The sequence below is a fragment of the Scyliorhinus torazame genome, chromosome 14 (assembly GCF_047496885.1).
Source record: "Scyliorhinus torazame isolate Kashiwa2021f chromosome 14, sScyTor2.1, whole genome shotgun sequence".
In the NCBI taxonomy this organism is placed as follows: domain Eukaryota; kingdom Metazoa; phylum Chordata; class Chondrichthyes; order Carcharhiniformes; family Scyliorhinidae; genus Scyliorhinus; species Scyliorhinus torazame.
The window spans coordinates 126,767,218-126,785,146 of record NC_092720.1 but is presented as its reverse complement, the minus strand read 5'-3'; the positions used below and the strand labels follow the sequence as shown (position 1 = coordinate 126,785,146).

The following is a 17,929-nucleotide window of genomic DNA, read 5'->3' as shown; positions in this document are numbered from 1 at the left end:
AAGCAGCAATTTAGCCTGTCCAATCCACCTACCCTGTATATCTTTGGGTTGTGGGGGTGAAGCCCACGCAAACACGGGCAAACTCCACATGGAAAGTGACTCAGAGCTGGGATCGAACCTGGGACCTCGGTGCATGAAGCAGCAGTGCTAACCACTGCGCCGCCGTGCTGCCCTGAGGTCTTCAAAATTTTGATAAGTTTTTTGATAGAGTGGTTGCTGAACGAATGGGCTGGATTTGACGTCTGCAAATCAGGTGTGTTAGCACTCGCTCCTCCCACCAACACCGCAGTCTTTTGTTGCCTGCTGCAATCGGACATGAAAAGATTTGGGAGTGTTTTATGGCAGCTATGAAGAGGCAGCACAAGGTCGGAAGGAGAGGCCAGTCACATGTATCGACAGAACCTGACAGTGTTCTAATGTCCTTTTCATTCTTTCTAAAATAAATCATTTTTGAGCCTGTAATAAAAAAATGAAGACCGACTCCGAGAGCAGGGACCATTGAACTGTTACTGAACATCCTGTTTGCGGCTTTAGCCCTCTGTCACATGACGTTCCGGCCTACAGTCCCGATTAGGCCCGAAGCCCCAGTTTGCACCTCTAATTGGCCTTCTTTCTGTTGAATGGTCACTAATTGGCCATCCGATACTTGATTGGACAGAGACAGCAGGGGCGGGAGGGAGTGGACCCCTCAGCTTCCGCCTCGCCTCCCTCCCCCCGCAGAGGAACGTGAAACCCAGCCCTCATGTTTCCTCCTGTGGGGATGGGCATAACGAGAGGCCATCAATGTCAGATAGTCACCAAGAAATCCAACGGGGAATTCGGCAAATACGTCCTCAGCCAAAGAGCTGTGAGAATGTGGAACTCCCTATTGCACAAAGGTCAAAGTTTTCTGGCCCTGCCTGCTGATGATCAATCGAATTCGGCTGGCTTGTTGCATCCACTGCAGTGGGGCCAGAATTCCCGCTCAAAATGTATGAAGCTAATAGTATAGATGCATTTAAGGGGAATCTAGATAAGGATATGAGGGGATGGAGGAGTATGGTGGTAGTTTTAAATGAGAAAAAGTGGCTTGACTGGACCAGTTGTGTTCATGGCCTATTTCTGTAATTCGGTGTATCTTGAAGTGTCTATTATCCCTATCCGTTTGTGCCGGGGTACCCATTATCCCTACATTTTCCCGCTGGCAGTATCTGATGTCCCTTTTCCTTGGCCTGTGGTATATGATACACCACTCGGACAAATACTGTCTTCCAGGTTTAAAAAATTATTTAATGGGGATGTGGGTGTCGCTGGCTAGGCCAACATTTATTGTCCATCCCTAATTGGCCTCGAGAATGTGGTGGTGAGCTGCCTTCTTGAACCGCTGTTGTATCCATCATGTCGGCTGTTGGTTTGTTAATTGATTTACTAATTTTTTTCCCCAGGATTTTACACAGGATGGTTGCTACCAGCAGCAATTGTAGGAACGGTAGTCTTCTTTGTTGGAATCTCCCTGATGATGACTGACATTCCTATGTAAGTCCTGAGCCAAACAGTAAACCAGAGAATTAGTGGCCCAAATACAGTCACAATGTCCAGTGGTACAATCTGAATTGAGTCAACCTGTATAGTCAGAATGTGGTTACACTGTACAGAGCTACAGTCTTGTCCATCGTACGCCGTTTCTCAGTCCTGCAAACCAATGTGGTTACATCTCAGTTGAAAGGTCCTGAGAATAAATTGACAGAATCTTGGTTCTTGCTGGGGAGGAACAACTCCAGGTGTAGTCCAGGAGCACTGGGCGTGTAGCTAGCAGCGTTAACTACTATTATACTTGATCCTGAGATTCTGATTCTTCTCTCCAGAAAGGAAATCTGTGAACAAGGATATAATTACACAATGTGCCCACTCTGCGCAAACTGCGAACCCTGGAAGCTCTCCAGCATCTGCTCGCTCTTCAAGGTAACCCTGCTTCTTCCTTCATTCTGTCCTGAGCACGTTTGAGAAACTGAATCTGTTAGTGTAACTCTTGCAATGGGATATTCCTGGAAAATTGCGCAGATGTGACCTGTACACAAGAAACAAGACAAATCCAACCTAGCCAATTACCGCTCTATCAATCTACTCTCCATCATCAGCAAAGTGATGGAAGGAATCATCAACAGTGATATCAAGCGGCACGTACTCAGCAATAACCTGCTCACAGAGCTCAGTTTGGATTCTGCCAGGGTCACTCAGCTCCAGACCTCATTACAGCCTTGGTTCAAGAATGAACAAAACGGTTGAATGCTAGAGGTGAGCTGAGAGTGGCTGCCTTTGACATCAAGACAGCCTTTGACCGGGTGTGGCATCAAGGAACCCAAGCTAAACTGGAGTCAATGGGAATCAGGGGGAAAACTGTCTGCTGGTTGGAATCATACCTGGCACAAAGGAAGATGGCTGTGGTGGTTGGAGGCCAATCATCTCAGCTCCAATCAACACTGCTGAAGCTCCTCAGGGTAGTGTCCTGGTCCCAACCATCTTCAGCTGCTTCATCAATGACCTCCCTTCCATTATAAGGTCAGAAGTGGGGATGTTTGCGGATGACTGCACAATGTGCAGCACCATTCGTGACTCCTCAGATACTGAAGCAGTCCAAATGCAGCAAGAGCTGGACAATATCCAGGCTTGAACTGACAAGTGGTAAGTTATTTTCGCGCCACACAAGTGCAAGGCATTGACTATCTCCTAAAAGAGAGGATCTAACCATTGTCCTTTGATATTCAATGGCATTACCATTGCTGAATCCCCACAATCAACATCAGAAACTCAACTGGGCTAGCCTATTAATACTGTGGCTACCAGAGCAGGTCATAGCCTGTGGCGAGTAACCCACCTTCTGACCCCCCCCCCCCCCCCCCCCCCAAAGCCTATCCACCATCTACAAGGCACAAGTCAGGAATATAATGGAACACTCCACTTACCTGGATGAGTGAAGCTCCAACAACACTCAGGAAGCTTGACACCATCCAGGACAAAGCAGCCCGCTTTACTGCTCCCCCTTCCACAAACATTCACTCCCACCACCACTGACGAACAGTAGCAGTTGTGTGTACCATCTATAAGATTCACTGCAGTAACAAACCAAGGTTCCTCAGACAGCACCTTCCAAACCCACGACCACTACCATCTAGAAGGACAAGAGCAGCAGATACCTGGGAACCCCACCACATGGAGGTTCCTTTCCAAGTCACTCACCACCCTGACTTGGAAATATATCACCGTTTCTTCACTGTCGCTGGGGCAACATCCTGGAATCTCTTCCCTAACAGCACAATGGATGCACCTACACCTCAGGGACTGCAGCGGTTCAAGAAGGCAGCTCGCCACCACCTTCTGAGGGGCAACTAGAGATGGTAATAAATGCTCGCCCATCCAGCGATGCCTGTTGAGATCTACCATGCGGTTCAGTGTAGTCTCGTATACACTTTAACTCAGTAGACATTTAAGCTACATGTCGCGGGTGCGAAATGAAATCTTTTATTGTGCCTATTGATTATAACTGAGCGTTGAAATCTTCTTGTGGTTACAAATCAAACATTCTCAGTAAAGCCCCTGCCAGCAGAAAATTTTAAGAGGTACAATTAACTTTGTAGCTTACAAACAAATTGAACTTCCAAAAAATACAGAAATGGTTTCTTGCTCAAAGCAAAACAGCTTGCGCAGACTTTACAATTAGAGTAGAAATATGAAAATACAAAATAAGGATAGCAAGTAGTTAGATAATTGGTATAGAGTGATCCCGGAATGAAAATGGCTGCCGGACCTCTATCTTTAAGGAAAATGTTATCAGTCGGACTCCATCAATTCCGACCCCTGCAATGTGTTGATTGGCTTGGATGAGTCCCAAATGCATTTGATTGGATGGTTAATTGTCAATCATCAATGTGCAACATAGATGTGAATATGTTGTATCTTTGGGTGTTTGCTGTGTATTGGAATGTGATCAGATCTGGTTTCTGCTGACTGCTATACTTATTCACATTTTGAACAATTGTAGATTCATGTTAACTTATGGTGCACTTTTTTGATCTTTATTGAATTGTTTCATTTGCTTCTAGTTAGGCTGCAAACATTTCAAATGTTTCAAATCTATGCTTTTATTATTGCAAGCTGTAGGCTTTGTAATCTGAGGTTGTGTTTGCAGTCCTATGATGGAATTCATTTTAAAATGAATTTTGACATGGGCGTTGGTATTTACATCAAAATGGCTAAATCAATAATCCTTTTCCCTATCAGAAATAGCTGGTTTCCTTCAATGCCCAAAATGAATTTTTAAAAACAGCAGCAGGAACAGAGAATCCCGCCGCCAATGAATGGCGTGCTGGAGAATCCCGCCCGGTACATGTCAATAAGATTTGTTCCGTTTCATTCAGCCCCCTGACCCATTCAATTAGATCATGGCTGGTCTGTAACTTAACCCAACTTGACTCTGTAACCCTTCACTCTCTTACCCAACAAATATCCCATCAATTTAAATTTTGAAATTTCCAAGTGATGCCTGGTCTCAAGAGGTTTTTTGGAAGAATTCCAGTTTTCCACTTCCCTTTGTGTGAAGAAGTGCTTTCACACATCAGCCCTCAAGGGCCAATCACTAATTTTGAGGTAACACTCCTCATTCTATGTTCTCTCACCGAGAAAATAGTTTCCCTCTATCTACCAACAAATCCTTTAATCAATCTTAAACCCCTCAACTAGATCACCTTAATTTTCCATACACCAGGATGTGAATTTGTATATTGATAAATATAGGTATATTGTTGATCATTTGTGTGTCTCCTTTCCTCCAGGTGAGCAAACTCTTCGACCATGGGGGCACCGTGTTCTTCAGTGCCTTCATGTCACTGTGGGCGGTAACATTCCTCGAGTTCTGGAAGAGAAAGAATGCTACCATGGCCTATAAATGGGATTGCTGCAACTTTGAGGAAAATGAGGTAAAAAGATGGTTCAAGTAAGCAAAACACACCAAAGATTACCCGAATCCCCAATTCCTAATGTGCCAGCTGGCCTTAGAGGGCAGAAGTCTCACTTCTCAGTCCAAAGGTTCAAATCCTGCTCCAGTAACTTGATAATCGAGGCTGCTATGTCCCAGTGCAGTACTGAGGTGTTCGATATCAGAGATTACATTCCCGCTGATTATGCGTCATGTGATGTGTTGTGACATTAGCAGAGTATTTGTATTGGCTTTGGACAGTTCTTGTATGAGCAACACATCTTAATAAACCTCTCATCGTGTTTTGAAAGAATCCAGAGTGTGGCCACCTCTAAACCTTTTCTCTTCGCCGCAAATAAAGAAATATAACGGAAGATAAAACTGGCGACGAGGATTGAGGCAAAAAAAAAATCACTGGAAGGAGAAATTTGTCGTCTAAACAGTGGAGCCAGCATCGGGAGCAACAGAAGATTCTTGGGATCGGACTCGAGCGCGCATGCTGGGCCAAGCGCTGTCGCCGATGCTGAAGGGTTTAAAATATGAGGCGGGATTCTCCGCCCAACCGCGACAGATTCCTGGAAAATCCAGCCTGTGATTTTCGAGTTGAACTCTGAATAAAGAAGACCGACAGTTAGGGAAAGCTCGCTCGCCGTTGAAGTGATTAGGGTCTGGGATACAGGGGCCGCGCACATGGTAAAGCTAAACGGGCTGCAGGGAATGGGGATTTCAACGTCTGCCGACTCTCCACGGGCCACTACTCGGGGAAAAGTCGAACTACAATCAGGCAAAATGAATAATATCTAGTTGCTTGTAATAAATGGGATTGTTTGTGCCATCCTTTCCATAAGAATCAGAAGGGAGGAAGTTGGTTGAAGTGCAGACCATAGGAGCCAGGATCTGAAATGGCGGGAAAAATGGACACCACAGTGCATTTGATGAAGACTATGAGACTCGGAACTTGTACATAATGAAATGAAAATGAAAATTGTTTATTGTCACAAGTAGGCTTCAAATGAAGTAACTGTGAAAATCCCCTAGTCGCCACATTCCGGCACCTGTTCGGGGAGGCTGTTATGGGAATCGAACCGTGCTGCTGGCCTGCCTTGGTCTGCTTTCAAAGCCAGTGATTTAGCCCTGTGCTAAACAGCCCCTGGGAAAGATTCCTATTATTTCTTTTTTTTAAATTAATTTAGAGTACCCAATTATCTTTTTTTTCCCAATTGAGGGCAATTTAACGCGGCTAATCCACCTAACCTGCACATCTTTGGTTGTGGGGGTGAAACCCACATAGACACGAGGAGAATGTGCTAACTCCACACAGTGACCCAGAGCCGGGATCGAACCTGGGTCCTCTGCGCCGTGGGCAGCAGTGCCACATGCCGCCCTAAGATTCCTATTATTTCTCATAGCAAATCAGACACCAGAGGTCTTTTTAAAAAAAAATATTTTATTGAAAGTTTTTGGCCAACCATCACAGTACATTATGTATCCTTTACACAGTAATATCACAATATGAATAACAATGGCCAGTTTTATAAACAAGAAATAAATAATATATAAACAAAAACTAAAACAAAACTAAATGGCAACTGCCTTGTCCCAAATAAATATTCTCCAAAAATATGTTTTAACCGTCCAATATACAATTATCTATAACAACAACCTGTACATATTATACTTATATACTTATATATTAACATCCCTGAGAATCCCTCTGGTTCCCCCCCCCCCCCCCCCCCCCCCCGGGTTGCTGCTGCTGTCTTCTTCTTTTCCATTCCCTCTATCTTTCCGTGAGGTATTCGACGAACGGTTGCCACCGCCTGGTGAACCCTTGAGCCGATCCCCTTAGGACGAACTTAATCCGTTCCAGCTTTATAAACCCTGCCATGTCATTTATCCAGGTCTCCACACCCGGGGGCTTGGCTTCCTTTCACATCAACAGTATCCTGCGCCGGGCTACTAGGGACGCAAAGGCCAAAACGTCAGCCTCTTTCGCCTCCTGCACTCCCGGCTCTTCTGCAACCCCGAATATAGCCAACCCCCAGCTTGGTTCGACCTGAACCCCCACCACCTTCGAAAGCACCTTTGTCACCCCCACCCAAAACCCCTGTAGTGCCGGACATGACCAGAACATGTGGGTGTGATTCGCTGTGCTTCTCGAGCACCTCGCACACCTATCCTCGACTCCAAAAAATTTACTGAGCCGTGCTCCAGTCATATGCGCCCTGTGTAACACCTTAAATTGTATCAGGCTTAGCCTGGCACACGAGGACGATGAGTTTACCCTACTTAGGGCATCAGCCCACAGCCCCTCCTCAATCTCCTCCCCCAGCTCTTCTTCCCATTTCCCTTTCAGCTCATCTACCATAATCTCCCCCTCGTCCCTCATTTCCCTATATATGTCTGATACCTTACCGTCCCCCACCCATGTCTTTGAGATCACTCTGTCCTGCACCTCCTGCGCCGGGAGCTGCGGGAATTCCCTCACCTGTTGCCTTGCAAAAGCCCTCAGTTGCATATACCGGAATGCATTCCCTTGGGGCAACCCATATTTTTCGGTCAGCGCTCCCAGACTTGCAAACGTCCCATCTACAAACAGATCTCTCAATTGTGTTACTCCTGCTCTTTGCCATGTTCCAAATCCCCCATCCATTCTCCCCGGGGCAAACCTATGGTTATTTCTTATCGGGGACCACACCGAGGCTCCCGTCTTTCCCCTATGCCATCTCCACTGCCCCCAAATTTTCAGAGTAGCCACCACCACCGGGCTTGTGGTGTATTTCTTCGGTGAGAACGGCAACGGCGCCGTCACCATAGCTTGTAGGCTAGTCCCCCTGCAGGACGCCCTCTCCAATCTCTTCCACGCCGCTCCCTCCTCTTCTCCCATCCACTTACATACCATTGAGATGTTGGCGGCCCAGTAGTAATCACTCAGGCTCGGTAGCGCCAGCCCCCCCCTATCCCTACTACGCTGCAAAAATCCCTTCCTCACTCTCGGGGTCTTCCCGGCCCACACAAAACTCATGGCACTCTTCTCAATCCTTTTGAAAAAAGCCTTCGTGATCACCACCGGGAGGCACTGAAACACAAAGAGGAATCTCGGGAGGACCACCATTTTAACCGCTTGTACCCTCCCTGCCAGTGACAGGGATACCATGTCCCATCTCTTGAAGTCCTCCTCCATCTGTTCCACCAACCGCGTTAAGTTTAACCTATACAATGTACCCCAATTCTTGGCTATCTGGATCCCCAAGTAGCGCAAGTCCCTTGTTACCTTCCTCAGCGGTAAGTCCTCTATTTCTCTGCTCTGCTCCCCTGGATGCACCACAAACAACTCACTTTTCCCCATGTTCAATTTATACCCTGAAAATTCTCCAAACTCCCCAAGTATCCGCATTATCTCTGGCATCCCCTCCGCCGGGTCCGCCACATACACCAATAAATCGTCCGCATAAAGAGATACCCGGTGTTCCTCTCCTCCCCTGAGTACTCCCCTCCACTTCCTGGAACCTCTCAATGCTATCGCCAGGGGCTCAATCGCCAGTGCAAACAATAATGGGGACAAAGGACATCCCTGCCTCGTCCCTCTATGGAGCCGAAAATACGCAGACCCCCGTCCATTCGTGACCACGTTCGCCATCGGGGCGCCGTACAGCAGCTGTACCCATCTAATATACTCATCTCCAAAGCCAAATCTCCTCAACACCTCCCACAAATAATCCCACTCCACTCTATCAAATGCTTTCTCGGCATCCATCGCCACCACTATCTCTGCTTCCCCTCTGGTGGGGGCATCATCATTACCCCTAGCAGCCTCCGTATATTCGTATTCAGCTGTCTCCCCTTCACAAACCCAGTTTGGTCCTCATGGACTACCCCCGGGACACAATCCTCTATCCTCATTGCCATTACCTTGGCCAGAATCTTAGCGTCTACATTTAGGAGGGAAATAGGTCTATAGGACCCGCATTGCAGCGGGTCTTTTTCCTTCTTTCGGAGAAGCTATATCATTGCCTCCGACATAGTCGGGGGCAGCTGTCCCCTTTCCTTCGCCTCATTAAAGGTTCTCATCAGTATCGGGGCAAGCAAGTCCACATATTTCCTATAGAATTCGACTGGAAATCCATCCGGTCCCGGAGCCTTCCCCGCCTGCATACTCCTAATTCCTTTCACTACTTCCTCTATCTCAATCTGTGCTCCCAGTCCCACCCTCTCCTGCTCCTCCACCTTAGGAAATTCCAGCCGGTCCAGGAAGCACATCATTCTCTCCTTCCCATCCGGATGCCGAGCTTCGTATAATCTTTTATAGAATGCCTTGAACACTGCATTCACTCTCTCCGCTCCCCGCTCTATCTCTCCTTCCTCATCCCTCACTCCCCCTATTTCCCTCGCTGTTCCCCTTTTCCTCAATTGATGGGCCAGCAACCTGCTCGCCTTCTCCCCATACTCATACTGTACACCCTGTGCCTTCCTCCACTGTGCTTCTGCAGTACCCGTTGTCAGCAAGTCAAATTCTATGTGTAACCTTTGCCCTTTCCTGTACAGTCCCTCCTCCGGTGCCTCCGTATATTGCCTGTCCACCCTCAGAAGTTCTTGCAGCAACCGCTCCCGTTCCCTACTCTCCTGCTTTCCTTTATGTGCCCTTATTGATATCAGCTCCCCTCTAACCACTGCCTTCAGCGCCTCCCAGACCACTCCCACCTGGACCTCCCCGTTATCATTGAGTTCCAAGTATTTTTCAATGCACCCCCTCACCCTTAGACACACCCCTTCATCTGCCATTAGTCCCATGTCCATTCTCCAGGATGGACGCCCTTCTGTTTCCTCCCCTATCTCCAAGTCTACCCAATGTGGAGCGTGATCCGAAATGGCTATAGCCGTATACTCCGTCCCCCTCACCTTCGGGATCAACGCCCCTCCCAAGACAAAAAAGTCTATTCGCGAATAAACTTTGTGGACATAGGAGAAAAACGAAAACTCCTTACTCCTAGGTCTGCTAAATCTCTACGGGTCTACTCCTCCCATCTGCTCCATAAAATCTTTAAGCACTTTGGCTGCAGCCGGCCTCCTTCCAGTCCTGGATCTCGACCTGACCAGCCCTGGCTCCAGCACCGTATTAATATCTCCCCCCATTACCAACTTTCCCACCTCTAGGTCCGGGATGCGTCCTAGCATGCGCCTCATAAAATTGGCATCATCCCAGTTCGGGGTATATACGTTTACCAAGACCACCGCCTCCCCCTGTAATTTGCCACTCACCATCACGTATCTGCCCCCGCTATCCGCCACTATGGTCTTTGCCTCAAACATAACCCGCTTCCCCACTAGTATAGCCACCCCCCTGTTTTTCGCATCTAGCCCCGAATGAAACACCTGCCCCACCCATCCTTTGCGTATTCTAACCTGGTCTATAAGTTTCAAGTGCGTCTCTTGTAACATAACCACGTCTGCCTTAAGTTTCTTAAGGTGTGCGAGTACTCGTGCCCTCTTTATCGGCCCGTTCAGCCCTCTCACATTCCACGTGATCAACCGGGTTGGGGGGCTTTTTACCCCCCCCCTTGTCGATTAGCCATCCCCTTTTTCCAGCTCCTCACCCGGTTCCCACGCAGCTGTGTCCCCCCCAGGCGGCGCCCCCCCGCCCACCCCACCCCATTCCGGCTCCCCCTCTCCCCAGCAGCAGCAACCCAGTAACTCCCCCCTCCCACCCCCTCGCTAGATCCCCCACTAGCGTAATTACACCCCCCATGTTGCTCCCAGAAGTCAACAAACTCTGGCCGACCTCGGCTTCCCCCCGTGACCTCGGCTCGCACCGCGCGACGCCCCCTCCTTCCTGCTTCCCTATTCCCGCCATGATTATCATAGCGCGGGAACAAAGCCCGCGCTTCCCTTTTGGCCCCGCCCCCCATGGCCAACGCCCCATCTCCTCCAACTCCCTTCCTCCCTCCACCACCACCTGTGGAAGAGAGAAAAGTTACCGCATCGCAGGATTAATAACATAAAACTCATCTTTCCCCCCCCCCCCTTTTTCCCCCCTCTTCGCCCCCCATACTCGCCCCACCACTTTGTTTCAAACGTTCTTTTTTAGTAACCCGCTTATTCCAGTTTTTCTTCCACAATAAAAGTCCACGCCTCATCCGCCGTCTCAAAGTAGTGGTGCCTCCCTTGATATGTGACCCACAGTCTTGCCGGTTGTAGCATTCCAAATTTTATCTTCTTTTTGTGAAGCACCGCCTTGGCCCGATTAAAGCTCGCCCTCCTTCTCGCCACCTCCGCACTCCAGTCTTGGTATACGCGGATCACCGCGTCCTCCCACCTACAGCTCCGAGTTTTCTTTGCCCATCTAAGGACCATCTCTTTGTCCTTAAAACGGAGGAATCTCACCACTATGGCTCTAGGAATTTCTCCTGCTCTCGGTCCTCGCGCCATCACTCGGTATGCTCCCTCCACCTCCAGCGGACCCGCCGGGGCCTCCGCTCCCATTAACGAGTGCAGCATCGTGCTCACATATGCCCCGACGTCTGCTCCTTCTGCACCTTCAGGAAGACCAAGAATCCTTAAATTATTCCTCCTCGCGTTATTCTCCAGCACCTCCAATCTTTCCACACATCGTTTATGGTGTGCCTCGTGCATCTCTGTCTTCACCACCAGGCCCTGTATATCGTCCTCGTTCTCGGCAGCCTGTGCCTTCACGACCTGAAGCTCCCACTCCTGGGTCTTTTGCTCATCCTTTAGCCCTTCGATCGCCTGTAATATCGGGCCAACAGCTCCTTCTTCATCTCCTTTTTAAGCTCTTCCACGCAGCGTTTCAAAAACTCGTGTTGTTCAGGGCCCCATATTAAACTGCCACCTTCCGACGCCATCTTGGTTTTTGCTTGCCTTCCTTGCCGCTGCTCTAAAGGATCCACCGCAATCCGGGCACTTTCCTCTCCTTTTTCCATCCGTATCCAGGGGGGATTCCCTTCTGGTTTACCGCACAGTGCTTTTAGCCGTTAAAATTGCCGTTGGGGCTCTTATTAAGAGCCCAAAAGTCCGTTCCACCGGGAGCTGCCGAAACGTGCAGCTGGTCATCGCCGCACCCGGAAGTCCGACACCAGAGGTCTTAAACGTAGCAACATTTCTCACCTCAGAATGGTGTAAAACGTTTCTGATGCTGTAAATGTTAGTTCATCCACAAAAACCTGGAGATTAAGATATTAATTAATTCAATCGAGGACTTTGAGGGGTATTTCTCTCCTCAACCTTTATTGATTGCAGAAATGTTTTGGTTCCACTGCCATAGTTAGGAAGAATGTGAAAACGTTTTACAATTCATAGCAACTTTAAGAAGGTTCACAAAATATTGCAAATTTGGTTCAACACTTGATGATGCTCTTCATGATAGGCTGATTTGTGGAATCTGCAGTGAAGCTATTCAAAGGAAGCTGCTTACTGTAAGTGATTTAACTCTAAACGTTGCTGTAGAAGTTGCCACATCAATGGAGTTAGCAACAAGTTGAGCTTCACAGCTGGAGCGAAGATCCACAAAATGAATACCACAAGGAACAAGGCTGCAAAGGTGCGACCATGTCACTGATGTATACAAGTTGGACACTCAGCGGGTGAATGCTGGAGTAAGACGAATACATGCAAGAACTGTGGTAAGAAGGGCCACATTGCCAAGGTATGTTGGATTCCGAAACCCTCTCCTACTTTGTAAGAAGAAGACACACAGCTAAACAGGATAGTCGTATCGATCAATTAGTGGATGACGTTCAGGATTACTCAAAAGAACTTGGGTGCAATCGAATGGCCTCGTTGCGCCCGACTTGATGACACAACGAGGCAATTAACAACCGCAAGATTTTCGACGTTCGGAACGCCTCACGAGATTTCATGAGACATCGCGATCTTGATCTCGCCTTGCTGGACGAGATCCAGATTAACATATTTAAGTGAGCACCCGATTCTCCTGAGGCCTGGGAATGAATGCCCCACGCCATGGTGCCACTTAGCACTGGTCCACACATCTCCCAGGCCATCGGAGGTAAGTGTGGCCCTGGCAGTGTGTTGTTGACTGAGACCAGAAAAAAAACAGAGTGCCGTTTGATAGTGGGGTCATTCTTGGCACTGCAGGTGCTGAGAAAGACCCCGCTGTATGCACCCAAAACGGGACTGGTTTTGCAGAGCCTGTCATTCGAGGACCTGTCGGACCGGGCATGCCACCGAAGACTCCAGCCAAGCAGGGGGATAGTGTGACAAATCTGGCAGATCATGGCGCAGGGGGAATGGAGGAGGACGCCCGCTCCCAGTTGCAGTCAAGGTGACAGTCGCTCTGAACCTTTATGCCATGGGGTCCTTCCAGGCACCAAGTGGGGATGTATCTGGGATCTCAACGAGCTTAGTGCACAGGTGCCATCACAGAGGACCTATATGCCAGGTCGCCACAATACAGGAGTCGATTGACGAGATGCATGTCGTCCATCAAGCACCTGCAGATGACAGGCCTGTCTTCACGAACCGAAAGGAGTTCCACTCTATGAACGTGCGGCTGGTGTGTGACCATGAGATGCACATCATGCACGTCTGTGCCTGATACCCGGGCAGTGTGCACGACTCCTTCATCCTGGCACACTCGGTGATTCCTGGCCTCGTCAAGGCGCACCCCTGTCTGGGGGGGGGGTTGTCTCCTGGGTGACAGGGGTTATCCACTGCGGTCGTGGCTGATGCCGCCTATCAGGAGGCCACAGACTGACGCAAAGACCCGCTACAACAACGCCCATGGCACAACCAGGGGCGTGAGCAAGCAGTGCTTCGCCATCCTGAAGATGCTGTTCAGGTGCCTGGACCCTCTGGAGGGGCTTCCAGTATAGCGCTAGGAGGGTCTCCCACATTGTGGTCTGCTGCATCCTCCACAACATCATGCAGCAGAGGGGCGATGTGCTGGAGGAGGAGGATGTACGTCAGTCCTCATCCAACGAGGAGGCTGCGTGGGGAGAATGAGGAAGGGCAGGACATGGGGCCTGGCCAGGTACGGGAGGCCGCACAACATGTGCGCCAGGGCCAACGCGTACGGGACGCTGTGATTGCCTCCAGGTTCACCGACTAGGGGGCCTGGCCAACGGCACAGACAGTAATCCCTCCACCACTGGCCCTTCCCTTCGACCACCCCTTCCATGAACACCCCTATTGCACCACCCTCCCCCTTGCAACCCTCTCCATGATTCCTGTCATAATATACACCAGTATATCATGGTGCAGTCACACACTGATGGACACACAGTGGGACCAATCAACACACACAACACCGCAGCCAATCACCAGTGAGAGCACACGCAATATAAAGACAGGGGACATCAGAGTTCCCGCTCATTCGAGTAGCAGCTAGCTAGGAGGACAGAGCTCACAGCCTGCAACACAGACATTCACCATGTGCTGAGTGCATCAACTGGTTAGGACAAGGCAAAGGTCTTTAGTTAAAGCTAGTATCATATTTACCCACAGTTCAAGTATGTTTAAATAGTTAACCTTTTAATAAAACAGTGTTGCACTACTTCAAGTGTTGAGGACCTGTATGTGGTCCAGAACACCCAACACATCAATTCCTACTTGCCTCAGGTGGCCTGGTGCGGGCCCTGGGTTGGCAGTAACAGCGGGTCTGGCCCATGGGGTGGAGGGTGATGGCGACCCGTTCTGCGATGAGCTCTGGTGCTCTGCACCGTTTGACAACGTCTGACTCCTGCCCACGGTAGCACATTCCACAGTCCACCCGGGTGATCGCTGCATGCGGGTTGGCCAGTCCGTCACACGGTCCCACCAAACCGCTGGGTAATGGAGGTGGAGGGAGGGTACGAGAGCGGTGACTGTTCTGGGGTCGGTTCCCAAGGCCACCAACCCCCCCCCACCCCCACCCCCCCTCCCCGACCCTCCGCCCAGCACTCCCCACAGCACCAACACCCCCTCTGCAGCCAGCCCAACCCATCCCTCACACTCTTCTGACAGAGTAGGGAGGCATGTTGTAACATAGTGAACATGTGTTTATTATGAACATATATATATACAGGTTTGTGCCCTAGCTCCTATCTCTATCTTATGTGCTACACCCGTGCCAATCTAACTGGTGTCTAACTTTCTGGCCTTACTGGCCCTAACGCTCCGTCTAGTGGATCCCTAGTTGGTACATCAGTAGTGGAGGCGGCCTGCTGCGATTCCTGCCCTGTAGCCTGGGTCCCCGTTGGCGGCCATCTTCTGGGGCGACCCAGCCTGGATGGGCCCTACTGCTCGGGTGTCCCAGGTGGCATTGTGCCGCTCTTTTCTGCCCGCTACCCATGTGGTGCACCAGGGACAGGAGGGGAAGTGGCTGTGGTGCTGCGGAAGTCACCACCATGGGCCCCATTACCTCCTCCCCCCCCCCCCCTCGGTGTGCCCGATGGCCCCCAGGCTACTCCATGGGGCAGGTGTGCGAGCGGAACTATCCCCTGAGGCGCCCCCACCACCTGGCGCTGCTAGTCCTGGAGGCCCGCTCTGGTCTCGACTAAGGACTTCATGCTCGCGGCCTTGGAGCTTCGGGAGTGGACCACCTCCCTCCGGGGCTGCCCACCATTACACTGTGACTGTACCACCACCTTCTGGGTCTGTGCCACATCAGCCAGTGACTGCGCCATCTCCCTTTGTGTCTGCACCAAGTCGGCCAGCACCCGGGCAATGCCACCGACGCCCTCAGCTATGACCCACAGTGACTGGGCCAGGCCCTGGAGCATTGCTGCAATGTCCAGGTGGCTCTGGTACATGGCTGTCTGTGAGAGGGCAGCCCTCTCCTGGGCCTTGGCCACCGCCTGCACAGGTTGCCCCAGGCCTCAGACATCTTGACCCATGGCCAAAGCCTTTGCTCCCAAGGACTCCACCAAGGACGCCACCCATGCGGTGTTCGTCTGGGTGGCACGCGTAGTCGGCATCACCTCCTGCTCCCGCACGCAATTGGACTCCTCCAACTGCACCTGCCAACAACCCCTCATGTAGTCCCTGGCTCTACGACTGCATCTCTACAGTCGATGGGGCCATCTGTTCCAGAAGCCCCAAACCTGTCCTCCACCTCAGGGGTTCCTACCTCCACTTGTTGTACCGTAGCACGTGTGCGATACGCATCAGGAGCCTCTTCACTAAAGTGCCCAACCCAGGTGAGTGTCTCTGGGATAGTGGAGGTGTTGGCGACAGCTGTGATGGAAGTTGGTGTCTTTCCCAGACTCGAGCTCCAGGGTGACGTCAGATGCAGGTCGAAGGCTCTCTTCGCTGTCCGTGTCCTTGTCCTCGCTGCCCTCCACTTGTAGTTGTGGCAGGGCCTGGGGAAATACCAGAAAGGCCCGCGTCATCACCAGGAATCAGGGTCCGAGGGGAGTGGGGTGTGTGGGGAGAGGGGGGTGGGGAAAGTGTGTGGGGAAGGGGTTTTTGGTGGACGTTCAGGTGGTATGGGTGTGGGGGAGTGGCGGTTGGGGGGGGAGGGGGGTGGGGTGACACACATGCCATGGGGAACCGAAACCCAGCGGGTTCTCACTTGCTCGCCCGATGTCGTACTCCACCTCGTCCAGTGCCCTACGTTCTGCTGCGTTGAAGGGGCCGTAGATCCATTGATCCTCATCCAGACTTCTCCCTCTCACGGTGATTCTCCTGGGTGGGGCTGGGGGTTGTGGGAACTGGACGTTGTCATGCCAGTCTCTCCGATAGTAGCAAAGGCGCCGAAATTGCCAGTTCGCTCACCCACCATTTTGAAATCAATTAATCTTGTTAACCAGCCAACCCCACAATTTTTCGTTACCCATTGCGTTTTTGGGCCATAAAAAGTTTGGCCGCCCTTCACGGAAGCCGTGATGAAGCAGCACAAGGGCAGCAGGAAAGGCCTTGTACCGGGCATCGTGTTTGAATGTATTAGCAGATTCTACTGGGGAACGTGACGCCACCCATATAACTTTTCATGACATTTTTAAAATCATTTTGAAAGTTCAGTGACAGCAGGGGTCCTTTCCAATTCAAGCCTAAACGGGGCATTACCCGTTTACCACAGGACGGCCTGGCCGACAGTGCTCACTGGGCTCGGAGCCTCCTTTGCACCAGTATCACAGAACCTACACGCAATGAATCCACAGCAAGGTGTGATTCTCTAGCCCCTCCATGGTGGGACCCATTGTGGGGAATGCGGTGGACCAGCCAAAAGTCCATTGGCTTTTCCGGTGGGACTGGAAGGGCCGGAAAACCCCAGCCAACAATTTATTTTTATTTTAAATGGGCAGGATTCTCCGTTTGGGAGTCTAGGGGCGCAATCTAACTTAAATAGAATAGAGTCTTAGGATGGAGGAGGAATCTTGTAAGGGGTCTAGTTTGAGGGCTATGGTGACGGCAGCATTGCCAATGACTCCAAGTAGGTATTCGGGGAGCCCAGTGGTGCAGTCCACGGTGAAGATATGGAATCAGCTGAGGAGGCATTTTAGGGTGGAAGGGATGTTGGTGCTAACGCCACTGTGCGAGAATCATATGTTTGAGCCGGGGGGCTGGATAGTGTATACAGGAGGTGGGGGGAAGTGGGGCTGGTCAAGGTGAGGGATTTGTATTTGGAGGAAGGGTTCACCAGTCTGGAGGAGCTAAGGGAGAGGGTAGAGCTGCCGAGGGGTAGTGAGTTCAGGTATCTACAGGTTAGGGACATTGCACGAAAGGTCTGGAAGGGGTTGAGGGAAGAATTGGGATATATATCAGTGGCTGGGGGAGTAGGAGGCGAGCAGGTGGTGAAGATCAAAGAGAAATGGGAAGCGGAGTTGGGAATGGAGATCAATTGGGGAATATGGAGTGAGGCACTGCGAAGGGTAAACAGGACCTCCTCTTGTGCAAGGATGAGCCTGATACAGTTTAAGGTGGTGCACAGGGTGCATATGACTCGGGCGAGAATGAGTGGGTTCTTTCAGGGGTAGCAGATGAGTGTGAGAGGTGTGGGCGGGGGCCAGCGAATCATGCGCA

General features: G+C 50.6%; 1 protein-coding gene across 1 annotated transcript in view; it reads left to right on the top strand.

The window, feature by feature from the left end:
* The window catches only part of LOC140390021 (anoctamin-7-like), a 172,031-nt gene that overhangs the window by 71,995 nt on the left and 82,107 nt on the right, over positions 1–17,929 (top strand). The window contains exons 9-11 of the mRNA XM_072474849.1: positions 1,425–1,515; positions 1,845–1,941; positions 4,809–4,952. Of these exons, the coding sequence (XP_072330950.1) occupies positions 1,425–1,515; positions 1,845–1,941; positions 4,809–4,952 (332 nt within the window). The remainder of the gene's footprint in view (positions 1–1,424; positions 1,516–1,844; positions 1,942–4,808; positions 4,953–17,929) is intronic.